The sequence below is a fragment of the Trichosurus vulpecula genome, chromosome 1 (assembly GCF_011100635.1).
Source record: "Trichosurus vulpecula isolate mTriVul1 chromosome 1, mTriVul1.pri, whole genome shotgun sequence".
Lineage (NCBI taxonomy): Eukaryota > Metazoa > Chordata > Mammalia > Diprotodontia > Phalangeridae > Trichosurus > Trichosurus vulpecula.
Window position 1 is genome coordinate 75496019 of NC_050573.1, and position 23647 is coordinate 75519665.

Genomic DNA, 23647 nt, shown 5'->3' on the forward strand with positions numbered 1-23647 from the left:
GTTTGGTAGGAAGAGAAAGGAGAGAGGGAGTCAGGGTCAGGGTAGCTCAGGGCATGGTGTGCTTAAGAAAAAGGTGCTTTAGGTTCTGGAAGACATGAGTATGCTTTTCAGAGGAGGGCAGTATCTCTTAAAAGATTATACTGCACATACTTTTCACTTTCATTCACCACATCGTAACTGCACACCTCCTGTGCTAGAGACAACAGAAACTCGGACATGGATAAGTGGTGACCCTTGCTATCTGGGGGGTTCACAGTCTAATTGGAGAATAAAACAAGTGTCCATATGCTGCTGATGCAAAGCAGTGAGTGGTAAATGCCCTAGGTCATGCTATAGGAGTCTGGAGAAAAAGCCAGAGGATCCAACTCATATGATCAGATAAGCTTGAAGGAGGCACTGGAATTAGTCCTTGATGGATGACTTGAATCTTAACGGATAGCAGATGTCTCCTCTGAGAAAGTACAAGGTGTGTCTGGTGAATATCCATCCTGGATGGAGTAAGAAGTCCCATTGATCTGGTATCTGAAAATTTACAGAGCACTTTTTTTCCCAGTAATGCCATAAGGCAGGTAATGCAAAGATATCATGATCCTCACTTTACAGATGAGAAAACCAAGGCAGACAGAGGTCAAGTGGCTTGCTCGCGTTCACATAGCTAGTAAGTGTCCGAGCCTGAGCTCAGCACTCTTTCAAAGATGCCTGACATATACATAGAAATGCAGGCTGGACTAAATTGTGCAGCACCTTGAGTTTAGGCTTTATTTTGTGAACCCCGAGGAGCTGCTAAACGGTGCCGAACAAGACAGGTCTCATCAGAGCTGTGACTTAGGAGAAGTCAAAGGCAGCTCAGAGGCATTGGAGGAGCCCAGGATGGGGCAGAATAATAGAAGCTCAGGCAGGAAAGAAGTGTAAGCAGTGGCGGGAGTGGGGGAGGGGGGCCAACAGAGAATGAGGACTGGTTTGGCGATGAAGAGGCTGTCTTGTCAGAGGAGGGCAGTATTCACCTTGGGGAGAATGGTTTGGGAAAGGCAGTGGGGAGAGAAGCCAGGGTTAACGAGCAGGTGATAAAGGAGGTGGAGATGACCCTGGAGAAGGCTGGTGGCAAAAGGGAAGAGAAGTGAGAAGGGTTAGCTCACAGAAGTAGCAGAATGAAGGAAAAGATTGGATTGGGTTGTTTAGTTTTTAGAATTGGGGAGAGTTGAGCATGGTTGTAGATGGAGAGGAAAGAACCGGTAGAGAGGAAGAGACTGAAAAATACCAGAGGGAGGAATGACAATTGGCAGAGCAAGACCCTAAATAATACTAGCCAGCATTTATATAGCACAGATATCTCATTTTATCCTCACAATAAACCTGGGATGCAGGTGCTGTTATTATCTCCATTTTACAGATGTGGAAACTGAGGCAGGGGTTGTGACTTGCCATGGGTCACACAACGAGTATGAGCCTGAGGCAGGATTTATGTCCCAATCCTAAAGAAGGACAATGCCAAGGAATGTTCAAATTATCAAAAAAATTATGATCATTTCACATTCCAGCAAGGTTATACTTAAGATTCTGCGAGCTAGGCTTCAGAACTTTATGAACCAAGAATTACCAGAAGAACTGGCTGTTTTTGGAAGAGGTAAAAGAACTAGAGACCAATTTGCCAACATTTACTGGATTATAGAGAAAGTAAGGGAGTTCCAGAAAAACGTCTACTCCTACTTCGTTGACTACACTAAAGCCTTTGACTGTGTGGATCACAACAAAATATGGCAAGTTCTCAAAAGAGATGGGAGTACCAGTCTCCTGAGGGACCTGTATGTGGGCTGAGACACAACAGTTAGAACCAGACATGGAACAACTGATTGGTTTAAGATCAGGAACAGAATACAGCAAGACGGCATGTTATCACATTATTTATTTAACTTTTATGCAGAGTACATCATGTGAAATGCCAAACTGGACAAATCAAAACCCAGAGTTAAGGTTGAGCTATCAACCATCTCAGATATGAAGGTGATGCCACTCCGATGGCAGAAAACGAAGAAGAATTAAGAAGTCTCTTGATGAGAGTGAAAGAGGAGAGTGTAAAAGCTGGCTTGAAGCTTAAGTTGAAAAAAAAAAACCTAAGATCTTGGCCATTGTCCCATCACTTCCTGGAAAATAGAGGAGGAAGATTTTATATTCTTGGACTCAAAGACCACTGCAGATAGCAACTGTAGCCATAAATTAAAAAAAAAAAACAACACTTGTTCCTTGGAAGAAAAGCTATGGCAAATCTGGACAGTACACTAAAAAGCAGAGATATCATTGCCAACAAATGTCTGCATAATCAAAGCTACGTTTTTTCCAGTAGGAATGTATACTGTAAGAACTGGACTATAAGGAAAACTGAGCACCACAGAATTGATGCTTTGGAACTGTGGTGCTGAAGAAGACTTCTGAGAGTCCCTTGGACAGCAAGGAGATCAAATCAGTCAATATTTAAAGAAATTAATTCAGGCTATTCGCTAGAAGAGCTAATATTAAAACTGAAGCTTAAGTACTTTGGCCACATAATGAGAAGACAGGACTCATTGGAAAAGACCCTGATGTTGTGAAAGATTGAAGGCAAAAGGAAAAGGGAATGGCAGAGAATGAGATGGGTAGATAGTGTCATGGAAGCAATGAGCATGAGCTTGGCCAGACTTCAGGAGATAGTTGAGGATGGAAAAGCCTGGTGTGCTGTGGTCCATCGGGTCACAAAGAGTCAGACCTGACTGAACAACTGAACAACACTCTCAGAGGCCACTAGCTAGTTCCACCTTTGCCTGACCCCAAGAATGCCCTCTATAGCAATACAGACACAGTGTGGTATAGTGGAAAGAATGCTGGACTTGGGTAAAGTGGAGATCTGGGTTTGGATCCCAACTACACTTAGTAGGTGTGTGACCATAGGTGAGTCACAACCTCTCTGCGCCTCCTTCCTTATCTACAAAATGGGGATCATAATACCTGCGCCTACCTCATGGGGTCACTGTAATTATCAAATAAGATAATTTGTATGTAGTGCTTTACAAACCTCAGAACGCTACATGATTGATACCAGCTATTATCATTATTCCCAACAAGTGGCTGCCCAGACTTTGATTTAAGACCTAAGGTAAGGGACAAACCCCTACCTCCAGAGCCAGTCAATCCTACTTCTAGATCGCTCTAATTATTAGGAAGTTGTTTTTCTTATTGCATAAACTTGCCTCTCTCTCTGTCTTCCACCCCTTGCTCCAAATTCTATCCTCTAGGGCCAAGTAAAACAAATCTAGTCCCTCTTCCCCATGACAGCCCTACAGTGTTTCAGTCTCTGAAGATAGAGCCAAGTCATCTCGGAGCTAAACATTCCTAGTACCTTCAACTGATCCTCCCATGTGATATGATCCTGAGGTTCCCCATCATCTTGTTTGCCTTCCTCTGAATGCTCTCCAGTTTATCAATGCCCTTCCTAAAATGCAGCACCCAGGACTGAACACAGCACTCCAGAGCCATAACTAGGAATGTGTGCACAAAGTACAACAGGACAGAGAGGCTGGGAGTTTACCTAGGGTGTAATTTCCAGGAGGAAGAAGCATACCCTATCACCTCTTGAGATTTTCATACTGCTGAAGGAAGAGCCTGGGGGCTTCTGGGAGAGAGGTAGCCTGCCAGGTGGCACTGTAGACACCCTGTAAGTTTTGTCACCTAGCTATGGCTCTGAAGGCAGAAAAAATAAGATTATCTCCTCCCTTATTCTGAACACTGAGTTTCTCTTAGCAGCCTAAAGTAGCATTAGTTTTTGGGGGGTGCCATATTGAATTGCTCTCTTAGCAGCCTAAAGTAGCATTAGTTTTTTGGAGTGCCATGTTGAATTGCTAATTTACTGAATTTTCAGTACATTAAAACTCGAAGACCTTTTTATGTGAACTGTTGTCTAGCCATGCTTTCCATATTTTGTATTTATTGAAGTTGATTATTTGTTCAGTCACTTTCCAGTCGTGCCCAACTTTTCCTGACCCCATGTGGGGTTTTCTTGGCAGAGATACTAAAGTGATTTGCCATTTCCTTCTCCGGTCCATTTTACAGATGAAGACACTAAGGCAAACAGGGTTAAGTGGCTTGCCCAGCATCACACAACTAGTGTGTCACCAGCTACAGTACTTTACCTTTACCTCTATTAAATTTCATCTAGATAGGTTTGACCCATCATCCTTCTAGCCTATTTGGATGTTTCTGAAACTCGACCTTGCCATCCAGCATATTAGCTCTCACTTCCAACTTGGTGTCAGATGCAAATTTGATAAACATACTGTCTATGCATGCCTTTAGGAAATCAGCCCCAGAGGGATGAGAGATGTTCAAGAATGATAGCCCTGAAGTCACAGAGAAGCGATTCCAATGAAGAATACAATGTGTGTGTGTTCTTAAGAAACCAATGCAGATGCACAGGGATCTTACCGACCAACCTTGGGGTTTTTTTGGTTTGGGGTTTTGGGTTTTCTTAAGTACAGAAGATGAACGCAAAGCCAGGTAACAGAATGAATAAGAATGTAGCATGGTCCTATAAAAATGTCTGGAATGCTAAACCTCAGAATGAGCTGAAGTTGGAAAGGGAACTTGAGGCCAATAAAAAGGTGCTTTTTAGCTATGTTGGGAGAAAAACGAACAAAGAAGGGATAGGACCCCTGCTGGGGGAGAACGAGATTATAACTGACCACAGGGAGAAGGCAGCACTGCTCATTCATATTTCATTTGTTTTCTTTGCAAAGAAGAGATGACCTTTACACTGGAAATGACAAAACAAAAATGACTAGCAGGGAGTCGGTACCTAAGGCAGGAGCTAGTAAGAGTGCTGTGCTGCTCCCTTACGAATTCAAGGCACTTCACCCAGATGAATTACAGGCGAGGGTCCTGAAAGAACCAGCAGATGTGATACTAATAATATTTGAGCAAACGTGGAAAATGAAAGTGCTACCTTTAGATCAGCAAAGGGTGAATGTTGTTCTGATTTTCAAAAAGAGATAAGAAAACAGTCCATAAACTAGAGGTCGGTGAGCTTGACTTTGATTCCTGGGAAAAGTCTAGAATGGATCATTAAAGAAATGATTAGTGAGCCTAGATAGGGAAGTAGTAATAGGAAAGAGAATGGAGCCACCATTGTATCATCAAGCATAGGTCATGCCAGACTAACCTCATTTCCATTTTTTGACAGGATTTCTAAACCAGTAGATGAAGGGAATTCTGTGGACATGATTTACACTTTTTGCTAGAGTATCTCCATCGTATAGAAAAGATGAAAAGATATGAACCATGATGCTGATATAATCAGATAGATTCTGAATAGAGTAGGAGGTTGCCAGACTTAAAGAGTAGTGGTTAATGGTTTGATGTCAACAGGAAAGTCTCCAGGGATCTATGCTTGGCAATGTGCTATTTAACATTTTCGTAAGTGATTTGGATAAAGGCATAGATTTACATTTCCAGATAACATGAGGCTGGAAGGCATAATCAACACACTAAATGACAGAGTCAGGTCCAAAAGGACCTTGAAAGGGCAGAACATTGGGCAGAATTTAATAAGATGAAATTCAGTAGGAATAAATGAAAATTCTTACATTGGTCACAAAAAGAATTACAAGTATGATATGAGCAGAAGTGTGGCTAAAAAAGCAGTTGTTCTGAAAAGGATCTGGAAATTTTAGGACTGCAAGCTCAAGGTAAGTCAGCAGGGTGATGTAGCTGACCCCTCAACCCCCCCCCCCAAAAGCTAATTCAATCTTGGGCTGAATTAAGAGGAGCATAAATTCCAGGAATAGGGAGGTGAAAACTCCCTTGTATTCTGCCTTCCCAAGGCCTCTTCCATAGTACTGTGTTGAATTCAGAGCCCAGATGGTTTAAGAAAGACATTGATAAGCTGGAGAGTGTCCAACGAGTGTGGCGAAGGGCCTTAAGCCCATGTCATATGAGAATCATTTGAAGGAACTGGGAGTTTTTAGTATGAAGAAGAGAAAATTCAGGGGGTAACATTAGCTATCTTTAAGTATTTGAAGAGTTTGTCTTATGGAGAAAGGATTAGACTCCGTTTGACTGCAGAGGGCCAAACCAGGAGCAAAGGGAGGAAGTTGCAAGGAGCCTAGCTTAGGTTTGTATGTCAGGAAGACTTCCTAACTATTAGAGCTTTCCAAAGTGAAATGGGTGGGGCAGGGCTTCAGAGACAGTGAATTATCCTTCCTTAGAGGTCTTGAAAATACAGCTGGAGAGCTAGTCAGATGTCTTATAATGTCAGGAGGTAGGACAGTGGATAGAGCGCTGGTCCTGGAGTAAGAAAGACCTGAGTTCAAATCCCACTTCAGACACACAGTAGCTGGGTGACTCTGGGCAAGGCCGTTAACCTCTATCAGCCTCAGTTTCCTCAGCTGTAGAATGAGGATAATAACAGCACTGACCCCACAGCGTTGTTGTGAGGATCAAACAAGATGACGCTTGTTAAAAAGTGCTTAACAGAGTGCCTGGTACGTACTGGGCTCTACATACATTCTTTTTTCCCTTCTCCCTTCTCTTTCCCTAATCTGGGATCCTCATGTGTACGGGCTAGACTTAAATAGCTACTGTGGAAGGGACTTCAACTCTCAGTTTCTGTCCTTCCATGACTCTTTGATTTGTCCAGGTCGCTAATAGCAACGCCCAGCAGTATAGAACTAAGGTTAGATCTCACGAGGCTGCCGGCAGAAACCTTCCAGCAGGGGACATCAAACTGATCACCCTTTGGGCCCAGTTATTGAACTAATCTACCTAACTGTCCTGTTGTCTAAGCCCTCATCTCCCCATCTTCTCTAAAAGACTAACATTAACACGAGAAACTCTGGCAAATACTTCACTAAAATCCTTGCACCCTACATCTATGGTATTTCCTTGGTCCACCAATATATTAACCCTGTTCAAAAGGGGAAACAGATTAGTCTGGCATGATCAGCTCTATCCATCTTATCCTTTAAAAATCTTCATTAGACCCTGCTATCCCCTCGAGCTACCTTACTATATCTCTCCTCCTTTTCAATGGCAAACTTTTTGAAAAAATTGCCTACATTCACAACTTCCATTTATTCACCACTAATGGGAAAGATTTACTAAGCCACGATGATCATTAAGTAATACCGACAGAGCAAGGCAAAGAAGTTACAGGCTGTAAGGGAGAAGCAGGCAAGTATAGGCCCAGGATAGCTATGCCTGGCCCTGTTTGGCCACAAAGGGGGAGCCTTTCAGCCAGAGGCCAGAGAGAGCCTGGGGTAACTTTTATCTCCTTGTTCATCCAGGAGGGGAAGAAGAGGGAGGCTCCACTGGTGATCCAGACTTTATCAGTCTCCCAGCCTTGCTATTTATTAGGCTGTTTAAAGACATTCCTCAGCCTCCTTTGGTTACTCACCTATTAGTCTTTGGCAATCTGGCTTCTGTCCCCACTCAACTCACACTGCTCTCTCCAAAGTTACCAGTGACCTCTTCTAACTGCACTGACTTTTCTCCTCAACCCTCTCACAGTATCCCTTTACCTCAGCCTCTCATCCAAGGACTTGTCTCATATTTCACCAAAAAAATCAAGACAATCACTGAGAGCTGCCTCTTCTCCACTCCTCCTCATCTCAAATCACTCAAATATCTTCCTGCACAATCTCTTCCTTCACTACAGTCTCAGATGAAGTGGCTCTTGTCTTTGTCAAGGCCAACCCCTCAAAATGCACCCTTGATCCTATGTTTCTGGACTTCTCCAGCAACTTGCCTCCTCCCATTATCATCTTTGTTCTTTCTTTCTCTTCAGTCCATTCATGGCTAACCTCCTAGAGAACACTGTCTATACTAGGTGCCTCCACTTCCTTTCCTCTCATTCTCTTCTAAACAATCTACAACAATCTGCAATAATCTCATAACTGTCAAATCTAATGGCATTTTCTTAATCTTCACTGATACTATCGATCATCTTCTCCTTCTATAGGGTGTTCCTAAAGTCCGGACACATAAGCAAAAATGCATATCTTCAAGAAATGAAATGAATGAAATTTTCAACAACATTTTATTTAATTGGAATATTAACAAATAACATCTTCAATTGATTCGTGATGCAAAGGTTGATGCGCTTTGCAAGATTCATGTGAACTCGATATAATAACTCCACATTGCCGTCAATTGCCTATGTGTCCAGACTTTAGGAACAGCCTGTAGATACAATCTTCTTCCTAGGTTTTCATGACACTGCTCTCTCCTGGTATTCCTCCTATTGCATGATGACTCTTCAGTCTCCCTTTGCTGGATCTTTATCCAGGCCATGCCCACTAACCATGGGTATCCCCCAAGGCCCTGTGCAAGACTCCTTTCTCTTTTCACTTTATACTATCCCACTTGGCAGTGCCATCAATGCCCATAAGCTCAGTTATCTTCTTTATGCAGATGATGCCCACATCCATATTTCTAGCCCCACCTAGTCTCTCTACTGGGCTACAGTTATGAATCTCCAACTTGATGTCCTGTGGGCATCTCCAACTCAGCATGCCCAAAACGGAACTCATGATCTTCCCCCCAAACACTCTCTACTTTTGAATTCCTCTATCACTCTCAAGGGTACCATCATCCGCCCAGACACCCATCTCAAAACCTAGGTATCCTCCTCAGCTCTCCCACATAGCCAACCCCCTGACAAATCTTATTGTTCCTAGCTTCCCAACATCTTTTGGATATGTCCTCTTCTCTCCATTCACGGTTACAAGTTTAATCAAGGCCCTCATCACCTCTCTCAGACAAATGCAATAACTGGTCTGTGTTCCTTAAAGCCCTTATCACTCTAATGCATACTCCACTCAGGTGCCAAGGTGAATCTTCCAAGTTGTAGATCCGACCATGTCACCCACCCCCTTCTCAGTGAGCTCAAGGGCTTCCCTGTGACTTCCAAGATCAAACATAAAGTATTTCCAGCTCTTCATAACTTGGACTCTACTGACTTTTTGGTACTTCTCACACCTTACTCCCCTCCATACATTCTACAATACAATAGCATGACTGTACTTGCATTTCCTCAAATGTGATGCTCCATCTCTTAATTTGGTACCAACTGTTCTCCATTCCTGGAATGTTCTGCCCCCTCATCTCAGCCTCCTAGTTTCACTGACGTCTTCAAGGCTCAGCTCAAATCTCACCTTCTTCAGGAGGCCTTTCGTGGTCTCCCCAGTTGCTAATGTTTTCCCATTTCAAATTATCTTAATACATTCTGTCGCTATCTTGTGTATATGTATGCCTGAGTGCCTATATTAGCATGTTCTCTCCTTCATTGGTATATACATATATATGTGTGTGTATATACATATATACACACAGTCTCTGAAAGCAGGGATTGTAGGGTGGTTTTGGAAGGAGGTAAGGGAGATTTTGCCTTTCTTCACAGACCCACCACTTGGCACTGTGGCTGACACATACTAAGGATTTAATAAATGTTTGCTATCTTTTTTAGCTTTATTTAATACCACTGCCCTTTACAAATTCCACATTTTAGCCATTCCCCAACTAGCTGTTCCTCAACCCCAATACTCCATCTTCTGTTTTGTGCATTTGCACAAGCCACTGCCTATGCCTGGAACTCACTCCTATATCATCTCATCGTGTTAGAATCTTTGCCTTCCTTCAAGTGTCAACACAGGGGCCACCTCCTCCATGAAGCCTTCCCTGATCTGTCCGGTGGTTAGTGTTTTCTCTTTGCTCAGTTTTCTTTGTACTGTATTTGTGAAAGTGTTATATCTCTATATATATATGCCCCTCCCCCACCTCCCATGGAAGTTCCATAAAGGCAGAGACTGATCCATCTTTGTTTTTAAAGCCCCAGCTTATAGCACAGTGCCTGGCACACAGTCAGTGCTTAATAATATTTGCTCAGTTGATCTGTTCTTGATGATGTGGGCTGGTTTTCTGTGCTCACCACTTCCTTTTCAAAATGTTCTCAAGCCATCCTGGTCCATACATTCTGGACTTCCATCCACCTATTAAAGTCGAGCTCACTGGACAGTGGTTGGTGACTCCTCCTCTTCTTTCTTCCTCTCCTCCTTCTTCTTTTCTTCCATTTGACCCCGTCTGCTTCTCCCTCCTCTTTCAAAGGTCACGTGCCAAGGCTCAGCAGTCACATCTGCAGGCTCTCTCAGTACTCTAGCATAAAGCTCATGTGCTGTCTTAACCTCATCCAAGGCAGTCAGGTACTCTCTTGCTATCTCCCTACTTACCTCTCTATTAGTTCTTTGTGTCTGGTCCTTTCCAGTCTAAAGAGCATCCTCCTTTATAGAGATATAGAAGCAACAGGAGAGTTGAGTAGTTTTGCTGTCTTCTCCGTTGTCCCCCTGAGCAGTGGTCCTGTTCCTTCCTATCTTCCTCTTGTTATCCTGAGCATTCCTCCCCAGCCTTGGCTTATTCTGAATTTTCACTCTCCTCACACTGTTCTTACAGCCTGACGCCCTGAGTCTGTGTTATACACTGTTAGCTACCTTGCTTCCATCATTTACACATCTTTTTAAAAGAAAAGCTGGTCAGGGGGATAGCTAGGTGGTGCAGTGAGTAGAGCACCAGCCCTGGAGTCAGAAGGACCTAAGTCCAAATCCAGCCTTAGACACTTGACACACTTACTAGTTGTGTGACCTTGGGCAAGTCACTTAACCCCAATTGCCCTGCTTTCCCCCCTCCAAAAAACAAGAGGTGGGTCAGTAAGTCCCCATTCATCCACAATGGTCTTTTAGGCAACTCCCCTTTTTCCTCCTCCAAGGACTACCTTCTCTTAAGTGTTTCCAGAATTACATCCTGGACAGCTTCGTGTCCTTCCTGGACCAAATTCCCTTGGAGAATTTTAGCGTATGGGTTTCCCCTGATCCTTCCTCTGAGCCCTTGGAAATCAGCTCTTACCAAATCTACAATGGCTTTTCTTCTCCCTGTCACAAGTACTAAGAGAGTGATAACCTTCTCCAAGGTTCTAATCAGCAACCAATTCCTACTCGTTGGTCAGAATCAGGTCCAGAACAACAGCTTCCTACCTTACTGCCCCCATCTTTGAAACTTTCTATTCACAAATCCAAGTCAAACCAACAAGCATTTATTAAGCACTTGCTATGTGCCAAGCACTGTGCTAAGGGCTAGGGAAATAAAGAAGTGTAAAAATACAACCCTGCCCTCTCAGAGCTCACAATCCAATATGGGAGATAACATGTGCATTTAGGATTAGCATACCTAGACAGGACAAACTGGAGGTAATCTCAGTAGAGGAGATCAGGAAAGGTTTCCTACAGAAGGTAGAATTTGAGCTGATATTGAAGGATCCTGGGGAAGCCAGGAAGCAGAGAGGAGGAGGGAGAGCATTCCAGGCATAGGAGACAGCCAAAGGCATGAAGATGGGAGGTGGAGCATTCTGTTTGAGGAATAGCAAGAAGGCAAATGTGGCTGGACTGTAGAATATGTAGAGGGAAGGAAAGTGTAAAGATCAGAAAGGTAAGAAAGGGCCAGATTGTGAAGAACTTTAGAAGCCAAATAGAGGATTTTACAGGAAGCCACTAGGATTCATTGAGTAGGAGAGTGGCATGATCAAACGTGTGCTTTGGAAGATTACTGTGGCAGCTGAATGGAAGATGATCTGGAGTAGGGAGATACTTGAGACCAACCAGCTGACTACTGCAGTAACACAGGCATAAGATGATGAGGGCCTGCCCCTGAGAAGTGGCTGTGAAGAAAAACTAATGTTGAGAAGGTAGAAAAGACTTGGCTACTGATTGGATATGTGGGGTAGGGGTGAGGAGTCAAGGGTGACACCTGAGTTGTGATGCTGAATATATGGAAGGATGTTGATGCCTTCAACAGTAATGGAAGTTTGGAAGAAATGAGGATCTAGGAGGACAGGTAACGAGTTCAGTTTTGGACGTATTGAGTTTAAGATGTCTATGGGACATCCAGTTGGAGATGCCCAATAAGGCAGTTTGTGATGTGATGGGAGGCCAGGAAAGAAGGCTAAGGCTAGAAAAAAAAATCCGAGATTGATCTGCCTAAAGATGCTAATTGAATCAAAAGGAGCGAGAGGGAGAAGGGTGCCAAGGATGGACCTTTGGAGGACACCCACAGTTAGTAAATATGACCTGGATAAAGAGCCAGCAAAGGAGAATGAGAAGGAGTCATCACACAGTTAGAAATAGAATAAGGAGAGAGCAAAAATCTAGAGAGCAGAGTACCCAGGAGAGAAGGAGAAAAAATCAATCGTGTCAGAGGCCAAGAGAGGCCAAGAAGGATGAGGGCTGAGAAAAGACCTGGCAATTAAGAGGTTAAGGTCACTCTGGAGAGAGTAGCTGGTGCTGCCATCATTCCCATTTCATGCGTGAGTAAACTAAGGCAGAGAGGAGTTAAGGGGCTTGTCCAGGGTCACACAGCTAGCTATCAAATGCTTACTGTGCCCAAGGCACTGGACTGAGCACCAAGGATATAAAGAAGGACAAAAACATGATGCCTTCCCACAAGGAGCTCATGTTCTAACGGAGGAGATAATATGCAAACAACCTACATACGAGATCTATTCAGAGAAAATGGGAAGTCATCTCAGAGAGAAGGTGATGGGGCGGGGTGGGGTGGATTGCAGGCAGGCTCTTCCTATCAGGTTTCCCTTCCAGGAGGCCCATCACCCTCTGGAGGGATCCCATTGCCACATTCTTTGAGGTCTTAGGTCTAAGTGGGTGCCATCATGTGTGTGCCGTCACAGCCTTTTCCCTCACTGGGAGACTTCCGAACAGCATTTTGCCGTTGAGCTTCATTTTACTACCTGTGGGGTAACCTCTTCAGCTAGGCCTACTGTGCATGCAGCTTGGCTGACTGGGACATTCTCCCCCGACAGAGCTGACTGCACCATGCATCTAGAGCTCTGGGCTTACCCAGTGTTGGGACAGATGCTTCCTGCTTCCTGACAGGCAGTGCAACCTAATGGTTAAAGATCCCATACTCAAGGGGTTCGTGTTCTAATAGAGGACAATATGACACGTACTCAAGTAAGACATGAGGGGATATAGTGGAACAGAGAACTGTGAGGTGTTTTCAGAAGGAGAAATCACTTTCACCCAAGGGTCCTAGGGGAGGCCGCAAGAAAGACTTGGTGACTTGAGGTGAGCCTCAAAGATTTCAACAGATGGAGGTGGAAAGGCAAGGTGAGCAAAGGCATGGGAGGGCAAGAACAGGGAATACAGACTAGGTCACTTTGGCTAGAATGCAAAAATACATGAAGGGGGAAGGACAGGTGGGTAGGAACCAGACTGTGAGAGGACAGGGAAAAGAGTTTAAACTTTTTCTAGGAAAAAAATGGGGTATCAATAAGTTTTGAAATAGGACTGCTGTGACCATAGTAATGTGTTAGGAAGATTATTTCAGGCACTGGTATGCGGGAGGAATAGACTAGTTAGGAGGATATTACAATAATCTAGGTGAGATAAGGACCTGGCTTGGGCATTTAGGGTTTGTTAAGCATCTGCTGTGTGCTAAACATTGTGCTAACAGTGGAGAGGAGGGAACAAGCTGGAGTCATTGCAAAGACAGAAATGCCAGGATTTAGTAACTGATTAGATGTGGAGTGTGATGGGAAAGAAAGGCAAAAGTGACTGATAGCATAATCATGGAAAACTGAAAGGACAAAGGTGCTTTCAACAGAAGCAGGAATTGGGGGGAGGGGCTGTTTTAGGGGAAGCCAAAGTCAGTTTTAGACAGATGAGGTGTCAGAGGTGTTGGAAGTCCATCCTGGATGGAGCAGGCAGGTAGAATTTCAGTCCCTGTCTCTGACTTCCCCCAGTCTCCTCTTTGGGCTTAGATATCCAAGTTTAAATTTCAGACTCATGTCCGGCCCTTGGAAATCTCCTGCCAGCCTCAGGCCCCTGTCACTTCCAGAGCTTCTCAGGCAGAAGTTCCACCTGACAGCACAGGCCTGGCTCAAATCAGCCCACTGGGATTAGAGGAAGGGCTGCTACCAGAAAGCCAGTTTGTGGCCAGGGGTGGCCAAATGGGTGAGGCCAGAGAGCAGGCTACTGCCAGCCCAGCCCCACATTCAGTCTGTTCTCTGGCTGATCTTACAGGGGGAGCAGACAAACAGCAGATGGATGCTGAGTTACGGAAGGAGATGATGGCCATTTGGCCCAACCTTTCACAAAAGACACTTGACCTCCTCGTCACCCCCCACAAATGTAAGAATGATTCCCAATACTTCCTCCGGGCCCCAGGAGAAGAGTAGCCTCTACCATGAGGCTCTGGGCCACCTCCTTATTCTGGGGTAGGAGTTTTAGAGAAGGCTCCTGGGTTAATGTTGTAAAGTCTGCAAAGGAAGAAGGATGGGGTGGGGGAACTGTGCTAGAGGGAAGAATGGCCAGGGAGACGACAGCAGTTTAAAGAGGGCAGAGGCATGGTTGGAACCAAGGACAGATGCAGCCACATGCCTGCCTCCTGACAGGCAGTGCAAACTAATGGTTAAAGCAATGACGTAGAGATCAGGTCCTGACCCCAGACAAAGTAATGTCAAAAGCACCTTCTAGCCCTAACACTCTGTGAGGCAGCAGAGTACAGTGGGAGGCATCAGGCATAGTGGGAAAATGACTAGATTTGGAGTAAAAGAACCTGGGTTCAAGTCCCAGCTTAGCTACTCTCCTTTCTCCTCTGGCCTTCTACCTCCAATTCCTATGATTCTACGTGGGCCCCAAGTTCCCTTCTGAAATGGGCTTGGGCTCTTCAGAAAGGCAGAGATATTGGGTGGAATTGGGTGGGAGATCTGCCCTGGGGAACAGCCTGGGTCTCTCTCATGTGGAGCCTGCTTGTCCTATTTGCCTACAGCTACAGACTTGACAGTGGGAAAGATATATGCAGCCATGATGATCATGGAGTATTACCGACAGAGCAAGGCAAAGAAGCTACAGGCCCTGAGGGAGGAGCAGGCAAGTATAGGCCCAGACTGCTGCAGCCTGGCCCAGCTTGGCCACAAAGGGGGAGTCTAGCTGGGCCCATCAGCCGAAGGCCAGAGAGGGCCTGGGGTATCACTAGCTCCTTGTTCATCTAGGAGGGGAAGAAGAGGGAGGCTCCACTGGTGACCTATTCTTTGTCCATCTTCTTGTCTTGTTGTGAGGTTGTTTAGAGAGGAGATTCCATAGCCTCCTTTGGTTATTCTTCTCTCCCTAACCATGATAGATAGATAGCTCACCTGTGCCTCCCTTATAGCCACTCCTCATAATTTCTTTCTACTGTATATTTAGTGAAGTCGGAAAACAGAAAGTACTGATCTCCTTATAAAAATGAACTCTTATGTCCTAGGAGATTTACAGGGTGTTCCTAAAGTCTGGACACATAGGCAAAAATGCATATTTTCAAGAAATGAAATCAATGAAATATTTTATTTAATTGGAATACTAACAAATAACATCTTCAATATGATTTCCATCATTCATGATGCAAAGGTTGATGCGCTTTGCAAGATTCACGTGAACTCGATACAATAACTCCACATTGCCATCAACGTTAGCACATTCGCTCTTTATGTGTTTTATGCGTTCAATCAAGTGTGTTGCGTCTGTGATTTTCATTGAGTACACCTTCTCCTTTAGCATACCCCAGAAAAAGAAGTCACTGAACAAAACAGAGTCTTCGGTGAAATGGTTAATGAGATGTTAATGAGATTTCTTATGTGTCCAGACTTTAGGGACACCCTGTGTATTAAATATCCTCCCTGAGCCATCTCCAGACTCAGAAATAAAAACTTCTTTAACTTTATTCTGCCTTTCTTTGAGGAAAGGTCCTCCCGCAGTTTCTGCAACCCCTTCCCAGGCCAGAGAAGCCTCCCTGAGACCACATATTTCTCAGCTTCTCTGTGGCTCAGGTTTCTTCTTAATACAGAGGAGTGATTCTGCCCCTGCCCACTCCTACTTTTCTATGCTGTCTCCTCTTCTTCTCTCCTTCTTTTCCCTCCTCTCTTCTCCCTTACCCTCCTCCTTCTCTCTTTTTACATGTGAGCCTCCAAGTCCCACATCTTGGCTATTTCATAGTCACAGACACCCAGATGAGACACCAGGCTGGCCTTATGTCCCTCTGAATCATCATCTGTTCCTACAGAACCGGACACCACTGATGTTCCAGCGCATGGAGCCACCATCCCCAACTCAGGAGGGTGGCCCCGGCCAGAATGCCCTCCCCTCTTCCCAGCTGGACCAAGGAGGACTGTGAGTATGGCTCAGAGCACAGCAGGTACCCCCTCTCCAACACCTCTGACATTCGACCTTTTGAAAGAATGGATAAAAAAAAGCTTACTATGTCCCAAGCACTGTGCTAAGCAACTGATACAAAGAGAAAGGCAACAGTCCCTGTGCTTAGGGAGTTCTCCTTCTGATTAGGGGAGACAACACATTTGGGAGGGTCCAGCTGTAGGGTATGTGGGAAAAAACCTTGGTTCTGAGGGTGCAACAGTTGGTCAGAGGACAATGCCAGAAAGGCAGTCAGCACTGCCCAGCCAAACAAAGAATGTCGAGGTAGAGTATTTGGTAAGGCCCGGTGGAAATCCGTCTTACCAAAAGGATATAGTTGGTGACTTCATGCTCCCTTCAAACAATGGGAGTGACCGTGTCTACCCAGCAGGGGGCGCGCATTTCAAGGACCATGGCTCACACTGGGAGCAAGCCCAAGGGAGTGGAGTGGGAATACCAGGTTCCCTCTTCAAGGGATAGGGATGAGAGTGGGGAAAGGGACTGGTGGTCTGGGGGGAAAGGCTCCCCACTGTGCTTGCCCCTGTTGGTCCCCGAGCACTTAGATGAGATCATCCTGTTGAGAGGCCAGGAGGGTGCCTTGCTCTCCGAGGAAGGGGGTGCAAAGGAGTAGGCCAGAGAACCACCCTGCCATTTTCATTTCAGTTTAGCAGACATTTATTTGCAGAGCGTCTACACAGAGACTGAGATCCTGCTCTCCAGGACCTCACAGTCTTGGAGAGAAAATAAAACACGAACTTCTAATTTCTTACCCGAATTATGGAAGGTTCGGGAGAGGCGTAGGCACAGTATCTGTTGAGTCTTCTGGGGAGGTCTTACTGCTTATTTCTCTGTCCCACCTTTTCAGTCTGCCCCATGAAGGTGGCATGAAGGAGAGTCCATCCTGGGTGACCCAGCGTGCCCAAGAGATGTTCCAGAAGACAGGGACGTGGAGTCCTGAACGAGGACCTCCTGATGATTTGCCTAATAGCCGACCCAGCTCTCAGGTACTTGTCCTTATGCCCAAATGGGGCCCACAAAGGGTCAAGTCTTGCTTCACTTAGGGAAAGGGAGGGCAGTGAGCCAAGGAGGAAGCAACATGGGAGGAATGGGATGGGAAGAGGTCAGTGATGAGGGAAGAGGGAAGAAACAAAGCATGAAACTGACTCCCTCCCTAATAGCCCAAGCCTAAAGAATCCCACAGCCTCAAGGGCCACTCTCCGTCCACTCCTAGCCTCTCTTGGCCTAGATGAAGACAAAATTCTTTTTCAAAGTGGAGCTTTAGTAGGCAGGCAAGGAAGGGAAAAGTAGAAACAGAAATATCTCCAGAGGATAGAGTTCTTATCCTAACATAAGACACATAGCCACATGCAGACACAGCTTTTAGAGTGACTGCCCCTGACCCTGCACTCCACAGAATCTGCAGAAAAATCACAAATCCTCCCATCTCCATAGTGCTTTCTTTAAAATAACCTGATGAGGTAGGTATTGAATTATTCCCATTTCATAGATGACACAACTGTGGCTCAGAGAGGTAACAGAATAGAATCAGGGTCCCAAGAGCTGCTCCGAGTCTTGATTAGAATCCTTGTCTGCCTTGACTCTCTCTCTCTGGAGTCCAGGGCTCTCTCTACAGCAGCACACCTATTAGAGATGGTCCTGCATTGGGTGGGGTCCAGAGACCACTGGATCTAGCCAGAGTTGCAAGGCCTGGGTTCAAAACCCTGCTTTACTACTTCCTAGCAGTGTGGCCTTAAGCAAGTCATAACCTCTCTGGTGGTTAGCCTCCCCCTCTAAATCCTGTGATCTTAAAGCCAGTCAGACCCACAGAGCTCTCTCTACCACTCTTAAAGGGTCTTTGTCACTCTAGCTACCTAGTTCATCCTTCACCGCTGACCCATGTCTCTCTGTCCTAGGCTGTTTGGCTAAAACATATTAATGAGCTGTTTGTTAATACCGACCCAGCAGTCTTTGCTCCTGTTATAAACATCTGGGTCTAGTTGCTACAGGGAGACTTTATAGTTTTCAACCCCAGCCCAGCACTTCATCCCGTGTCTCAGTCCCTGGAGACAGACAGGCTGCCTTCTTTCTCTTCCCATTCCAAAGCCTTTTGCTAAGAGCCTATCTCCAGGTCTGGGTGCTCTCTGTGGTTCTCAGAAAGCATCCTAGTCTAGTGGAAAGGACACAGAAACTGGGCTTGAGTCTTCACTGTTACTTTCTGCCTCTGTTTCCCCATCTGTAAAATAAAGGGGTTGGACAGATCCCAAAGGTCCTTCCAGCTCTAAATACTGTGATAATTTGCAGCATAAAGGCATAAGACATCCTTCAATCCAATGAGCAACACTGCTGTTTTAAGAAAAGGTCATCAGCCCACCCCATCTCCCCAAGTTCCCTTTGATAACATACCTCAGGTGCCAGACAAATCCCAGGGGATTTCCCATAAACCTCGAATTGAGATTTTACAAAATTATAAATAGTTTATCATCAAGGATGACCCATATTTCTAGTCACAGTAAAATAAGGGTTTCACTTCCTCAGAGAGAGAACAGTGACAGAACTCAGCAGCCTCCCTTAGCTTCTGCCAGGGATAAGTGGACTGATTGTCACTTCTCAGGCTAAGGGACAAAGAGACTATGTGAAGGGCAAGGGAACATGTGGGGAGGAGGCGCGGGAAGATGGCAAAAACCAAGAACAAGCAGCACAGTCCCTCATCCCTTTCTATTTGGTTTCTCGCAGGCCTTTTTACTGAGCATGGATCCCTTTTTCTCCCCCTGGGCAGGGAAGGCAAATTCGAGACATGGGCCACCAGGCCAAACAGCTAGAATGGGATGGCCAGTGCTAAAGCTACCACTCCAGGGCTAATACGGAGATGCTAAAGTTGTGGAAGTAATTTAGAATTCTCTTTCCCCAACCCCAGCCCTGAAGTTGTCAGGAAAGAAGAGACCTAAAGTAAGGCATACAGAGCAAGTGAGGCGTGACTAGCTAGGAAAGCCTGTGGTAAAGCCCATGGGAGCTGAACATTTTGACATTGCGTGCAAATCACTTATAAAGTATTCACCACATGAGCATCCATCTGCTAGGCTGATCGACCAGTAGCATAGGAGAAGCCAGAGCTAGTGCCCAGGACTCCTGGTTCTGCTTTGGGATCCCCTTGGCTCCACACGCTTCAAGCCTCAGGCTCACCCACCCCCTTGCTGTGTCCCCTGCAGTCTGTGGAGATGAGAGAGATGGGGAAGGACGGCTACTCAGACAGCGACCACTACCTCCCTATGGAAGGGCAGGGCAGAGCCACCTCCATGCCCCGGCTCCCAGCTGAAAACCAGGTGAGGGGCTTTCATCGGAATCTTCCAAGGGGGCAGGTGAGCCCACACAGGGCCCTCTCCCCCATAGAGCAGCTGTTGCCTAAGGAGGCCTCCAACTCTGCTCTGTAGCCCCAACCCCAGAGGGGTGGGGGATTTTTCCCCCAGATTTTGTACTTTTCAAAGCTATACCTTCCCTTTCTGGGGAGTATAGGCCATCATTTGCTAAGCATTCCATGGTGTAGAGAGTTGGGGATAGGGATAAAGACCTGAATACAGAGGAATTGAAGAAAAACATGGTTCAAGTGACTGTGCCTGAGAGGCACAGATAGCATTCTGGCCACAAGAGATAAGGCCAAGCTAGCTTGGGTGGGTAGAGTGGAAGGTGTTGCAGATTCCTTAAGAGTTTGGAGAGCTTTTCCCCTAGGCCAGAGGCTTCCTTTTAGCCCAGGCCTCAGGGGGTGGAGCCAGTCAGGAGACTACTCAGAAATCTCTTCACTGAACCTTTGCCCTACTCCCACCACAATATCTATACATACATGTGTGTATGAATAGATACATATGCACATACATATTTGATAGCCAATGCAGAGAGCTAATGGAGATGAGCTAAAGTATTAATGATGGAAATCTATTAATTCTTGAATTCAGTTTTGTTTTGTTTTTGTTGGTTTGAGTATATAACATTGGGTTAATTGTAATTGGTAACTAGCTTAGGCTAACTTGGTATGAGTTTGGGTCCCCAAAGTCTATGTTGGCATCTGGCCCATTGCTTGGGTTGGGGGAGGGGTGGCAAGAAAGGGGAGAGATTGGCAAAGAAAAGCTTACAAAGAAGAAATGATCAATTTGTTTCTGGGACTATCTAAAATACAAGTCCCTTGGACCTCTTCACCCTATGGCCTTCTCCAAGAAAGCTCTTTCATTACACCCAGCGAGCTTGAGCTCTGTTACTTCCCTGAAGTGGGGAGAAACCTCCCTTAAGCTGGAGAGGCTAGACCCTTTCCAAGGAGCCAGAGCAAGAGAAGGTGTCTGAAGGACAGGGGTGGTGACAACTCCCTTTGCAAATCTGTCTACATTGTCAACACAGTTGAGATCAGTCCTTAAAGCCCGCTGCCATTTTGGCTGGGGGAAGGTGTCCAGTTGGGGATTTGGGTTGGGAGGCAGGACTGCTGGGGGCGCTATCGTCAGCTTTACTGCTCCCATATGGGGCCTCAGTCAATCCAGTCCCTTCTATACTTCCTGCCTATGAGTGCTGAGGCCTAGCGCCCTCTACATTTTACATTCAGGAAGGTGGGCGAAATTGAGACTAAAGGTAATATATCACTTTTAACTTGGAGAACAAAGGGAGGGAGAGAGCTTTTTTGTGAGCACTAACAATCAGTGGAGTAGTGGATGTGAAATAAAGCCAGCAATGGGGGAAGACTGACCTTACTCCTCTTCCTAGTCACTTTGGAAAAAGAATGGATTGTTCTTGCAACTGGACTACGAGGCAAGACATAGTGGGGGTTCAGTTTGATTCGACAATATAACAAATATTAAGTGCCTTCTCTGCGCAGAGCACATAGTGGGAGTGGCCATTTCTCCCATCCCGAGGGTTATGGGTGGGATGTGGCATGTGTGGGTGATGACATGGGTACCCTTTAAAATCCATTGGTTTTTTTTTGATGTTCAATCCAAATGGATACAGGTGAGAATGTGGAAGATAAAGGGACCCATGCCTCACTCCCAGGAATTGGTCTGCTAAAGGGAACTTGGCCTTGGAACACCAAGGCCCTAACAGACAGATGGACAGACAGTGGACAGATTCCATCAGGCTTCCGGTGCCGCATGAGCATGCTCCTGGCCTAGGGCAGCCTCAGAATGCCCACAGCAAGGGCCGATCCCAGCATGGCAGAGGTTCATGTGAACTGTAATCTTCATTCTGATAAAGCTGAGACTTTGGGAGGGGCCTTGGTGAGAGTGTGCATATCCGTGCACGTGTGGACATATGTGCATGTGTGTGTGCTGACTTCTAAGTGGTTGATTCTTGAGCTGCATTACCAACCTGTTAGCTTTTCCCCTATCCATGTTGTAAGATGTGTGTGTGTGTGTGTGCAGAGGGGAGGGGAAGAGAATTCTGACTCCATGGTGTTGATCATTGTCGCCCAGAAGTCAAAGCTGTACCTCCTCCTCTCCTGATTCTTAGCTGGCCTCCTCCTGTTACCGAGCCTCATTCAGGGGGTAGTGTGAGGAAAGATGGTGTTAGCAGGACCCTCCAAGTTCAGGCAAACATCTGTCACCGTAGTCAGGAGTTGAGAGCTAAACTTGTGTCTCATATGGCTTGGCCCTCCCAAGGCTGTTGGATGGATGGATGGATAGATGGACAGAATGGTGCATGAGTGAATGGGCAGTGAGTCTATGAAAGACCCTGGACTAGTCCACGTGTTTGCATGTTTGGCTTTAGACAAGCTTCATGTGTGGCATTTGTGTTGGAACAGTGGGTGGCTTGATAGGGGGTAGGAACCCCTAAACTCTACTAAAGGCTGCACTGTTTCCTCTGGGGGCAGAGGTTCATCAGGAAGAACCCCTCCCCCTCCTTCCATATTCAGGGAACAAGTCTGCTTAAGGAGGAAAGGAAGGGCTTTGGGGGCCAGGGTGGGAAGGACAGTGGACAGGCTGGATGTCCTGTCCTAGAGAGAACTGCATGCCCTAGAGACACAAGCACACACCCTCAATCTACAAGAAACATGAATGAGGCCTTTGGCAATCAGGTCCACTAGGGTCTTGCCAGCCTCAGTGGAATGAGGAGACTAGGGCCATAACACTGCAGCTTTTAGCAAAGGCAAGAATGGGCTGTAAAGGCTACCTGCATATGATGGGGAGGCAAGGTCAGGGGAATGAATGCATGAGGCAGGGTCAATGGTCAGGGTGCTGGGAAACTTGCTCCAATCTCCATGTTGCTTTCATTATCTCACATTCATCAGCCATGTGCCTCCCTGTTGCCTTTCTATCTGTCTGGCCTTTTCCTGTCTGTCTTTTTCAATCTTAACATGTCAGCAGAATGGTTTGTTCCAAGCAAACCTGCCCAGCATAAGTAAGAAGAGTGTAACACACTCTGAGATTCATTATCTGGAGTGGCTGCACACTGAGGACATTAATCTTTTCTGATTTTCCTTCTTCTCGCTCTCTTCACTTTTTCTCAGGTTTCTCTCTCCCCATCCTCCCTCTGCTGTCCCCCTCACTCAATGAGTGACATTTTTACATGATTCTCTCTCCTCCCACCAACCAGCTCCTCCTTCTCCTTTTTTGCTTTGATATTTATTTTCTTCTTTCTGTTCTTTCTGTGTGCACCATCCTGTGGGGCTGTGACAGAGGAGAAAGGGCCGGCCTCGTGGGAATAATCTGAGTGTACGTACCTTGACTGGGGTAGGGAGGGGCGCTAAAGCTCTAGCCCCTCCCCTGTTTCTTCCCTGCTGACCCCTGACATCCCCATCCTCTGCCGCAGGCTTGCTCTGGTAGCCAGGGCCAGGCTGTGCCTGTCACCCTGGTGCAGCCCACCCCACCCCATTCTCTCTCTTCAGGCAGGGTCTCTGGAGGTTTCTTGCGGCTGAGGGGTTGTGTAGCCCTATAGGAGGGAACAGCTCTGTGGCTGATACCAGATCTGGTCCAATTCAACAAACATTACTAAGCCTTCGATGTACAGAGGACTGAGCTTGGTGCTGAGGATTACAAAGATGAAAGAAGAGGCCCTGCTCTCAAGGAGCTCACGGTCCAGTAGACTGATTGACTTTTAATGTCTCCTTTCTCAAGATGACTTTGGCGGCTTCCCTGAGGGCCCCAACGTCTTTGATGATGTGTTCGCCTCTTTAGTTTCTCGGTCCTTGCAAACCTATCAACCATCCCAGAGACCCAAAATCCCTAAGCTAAGATCTCTGGTCTGTGGTGCAGGCTGGAGGCACCCCCATCCTCCCAGAGGCAGGTTGCTGAAGCCAGGCCTCCACGTCCTCCCTTCCCAAAAGCTCCCATTGAGGTCAGATACCTAAGCCACTGTTCACTTCCCTCTAAGTACTCCTTCCTGCTCAGACACCCATCATTCCAGGCTCTAATTAAGCAGTAAATTGACCA

General features: G+C 46.1%; 1 protein-coding gene across 2 annotated transcripts in view; it reads left to right on the forward strand.

The window, feature by feature from the left end:
* The window catches only part of CACNA1A (calcium voltage-gated channel subunit alpha1 A), a 255770-nt gene that overhangs the window by 223881 nt on the left and 8242 nt on the right, over positions 1-23647 (forward strand). For both annotated transcript variants that reach the window (XM_036755983.1, XM_036755973.1), the window contains exons 39-44: positions 14103-14210; positions 14851-14951; positions 16120-16226; positions 17113-17251; positions 19454-19567; positions 22895-22930. In XM_036755983.1, the coding sequence (XP_036611878.1) occupies positions 14103-14210; positions 14851-14951; positions 16120-16226; positions 17113-17251; positions 19454-19567; positions 22895-22930 (605 nt within the window). The remainder of the gene's footprint in view (positions 1-14102; positions 14211-14850; positions 14952-16119; positions 16227-17112; positions 17252-19453; positions 19568-22894; positions 22931-23647) is intronic.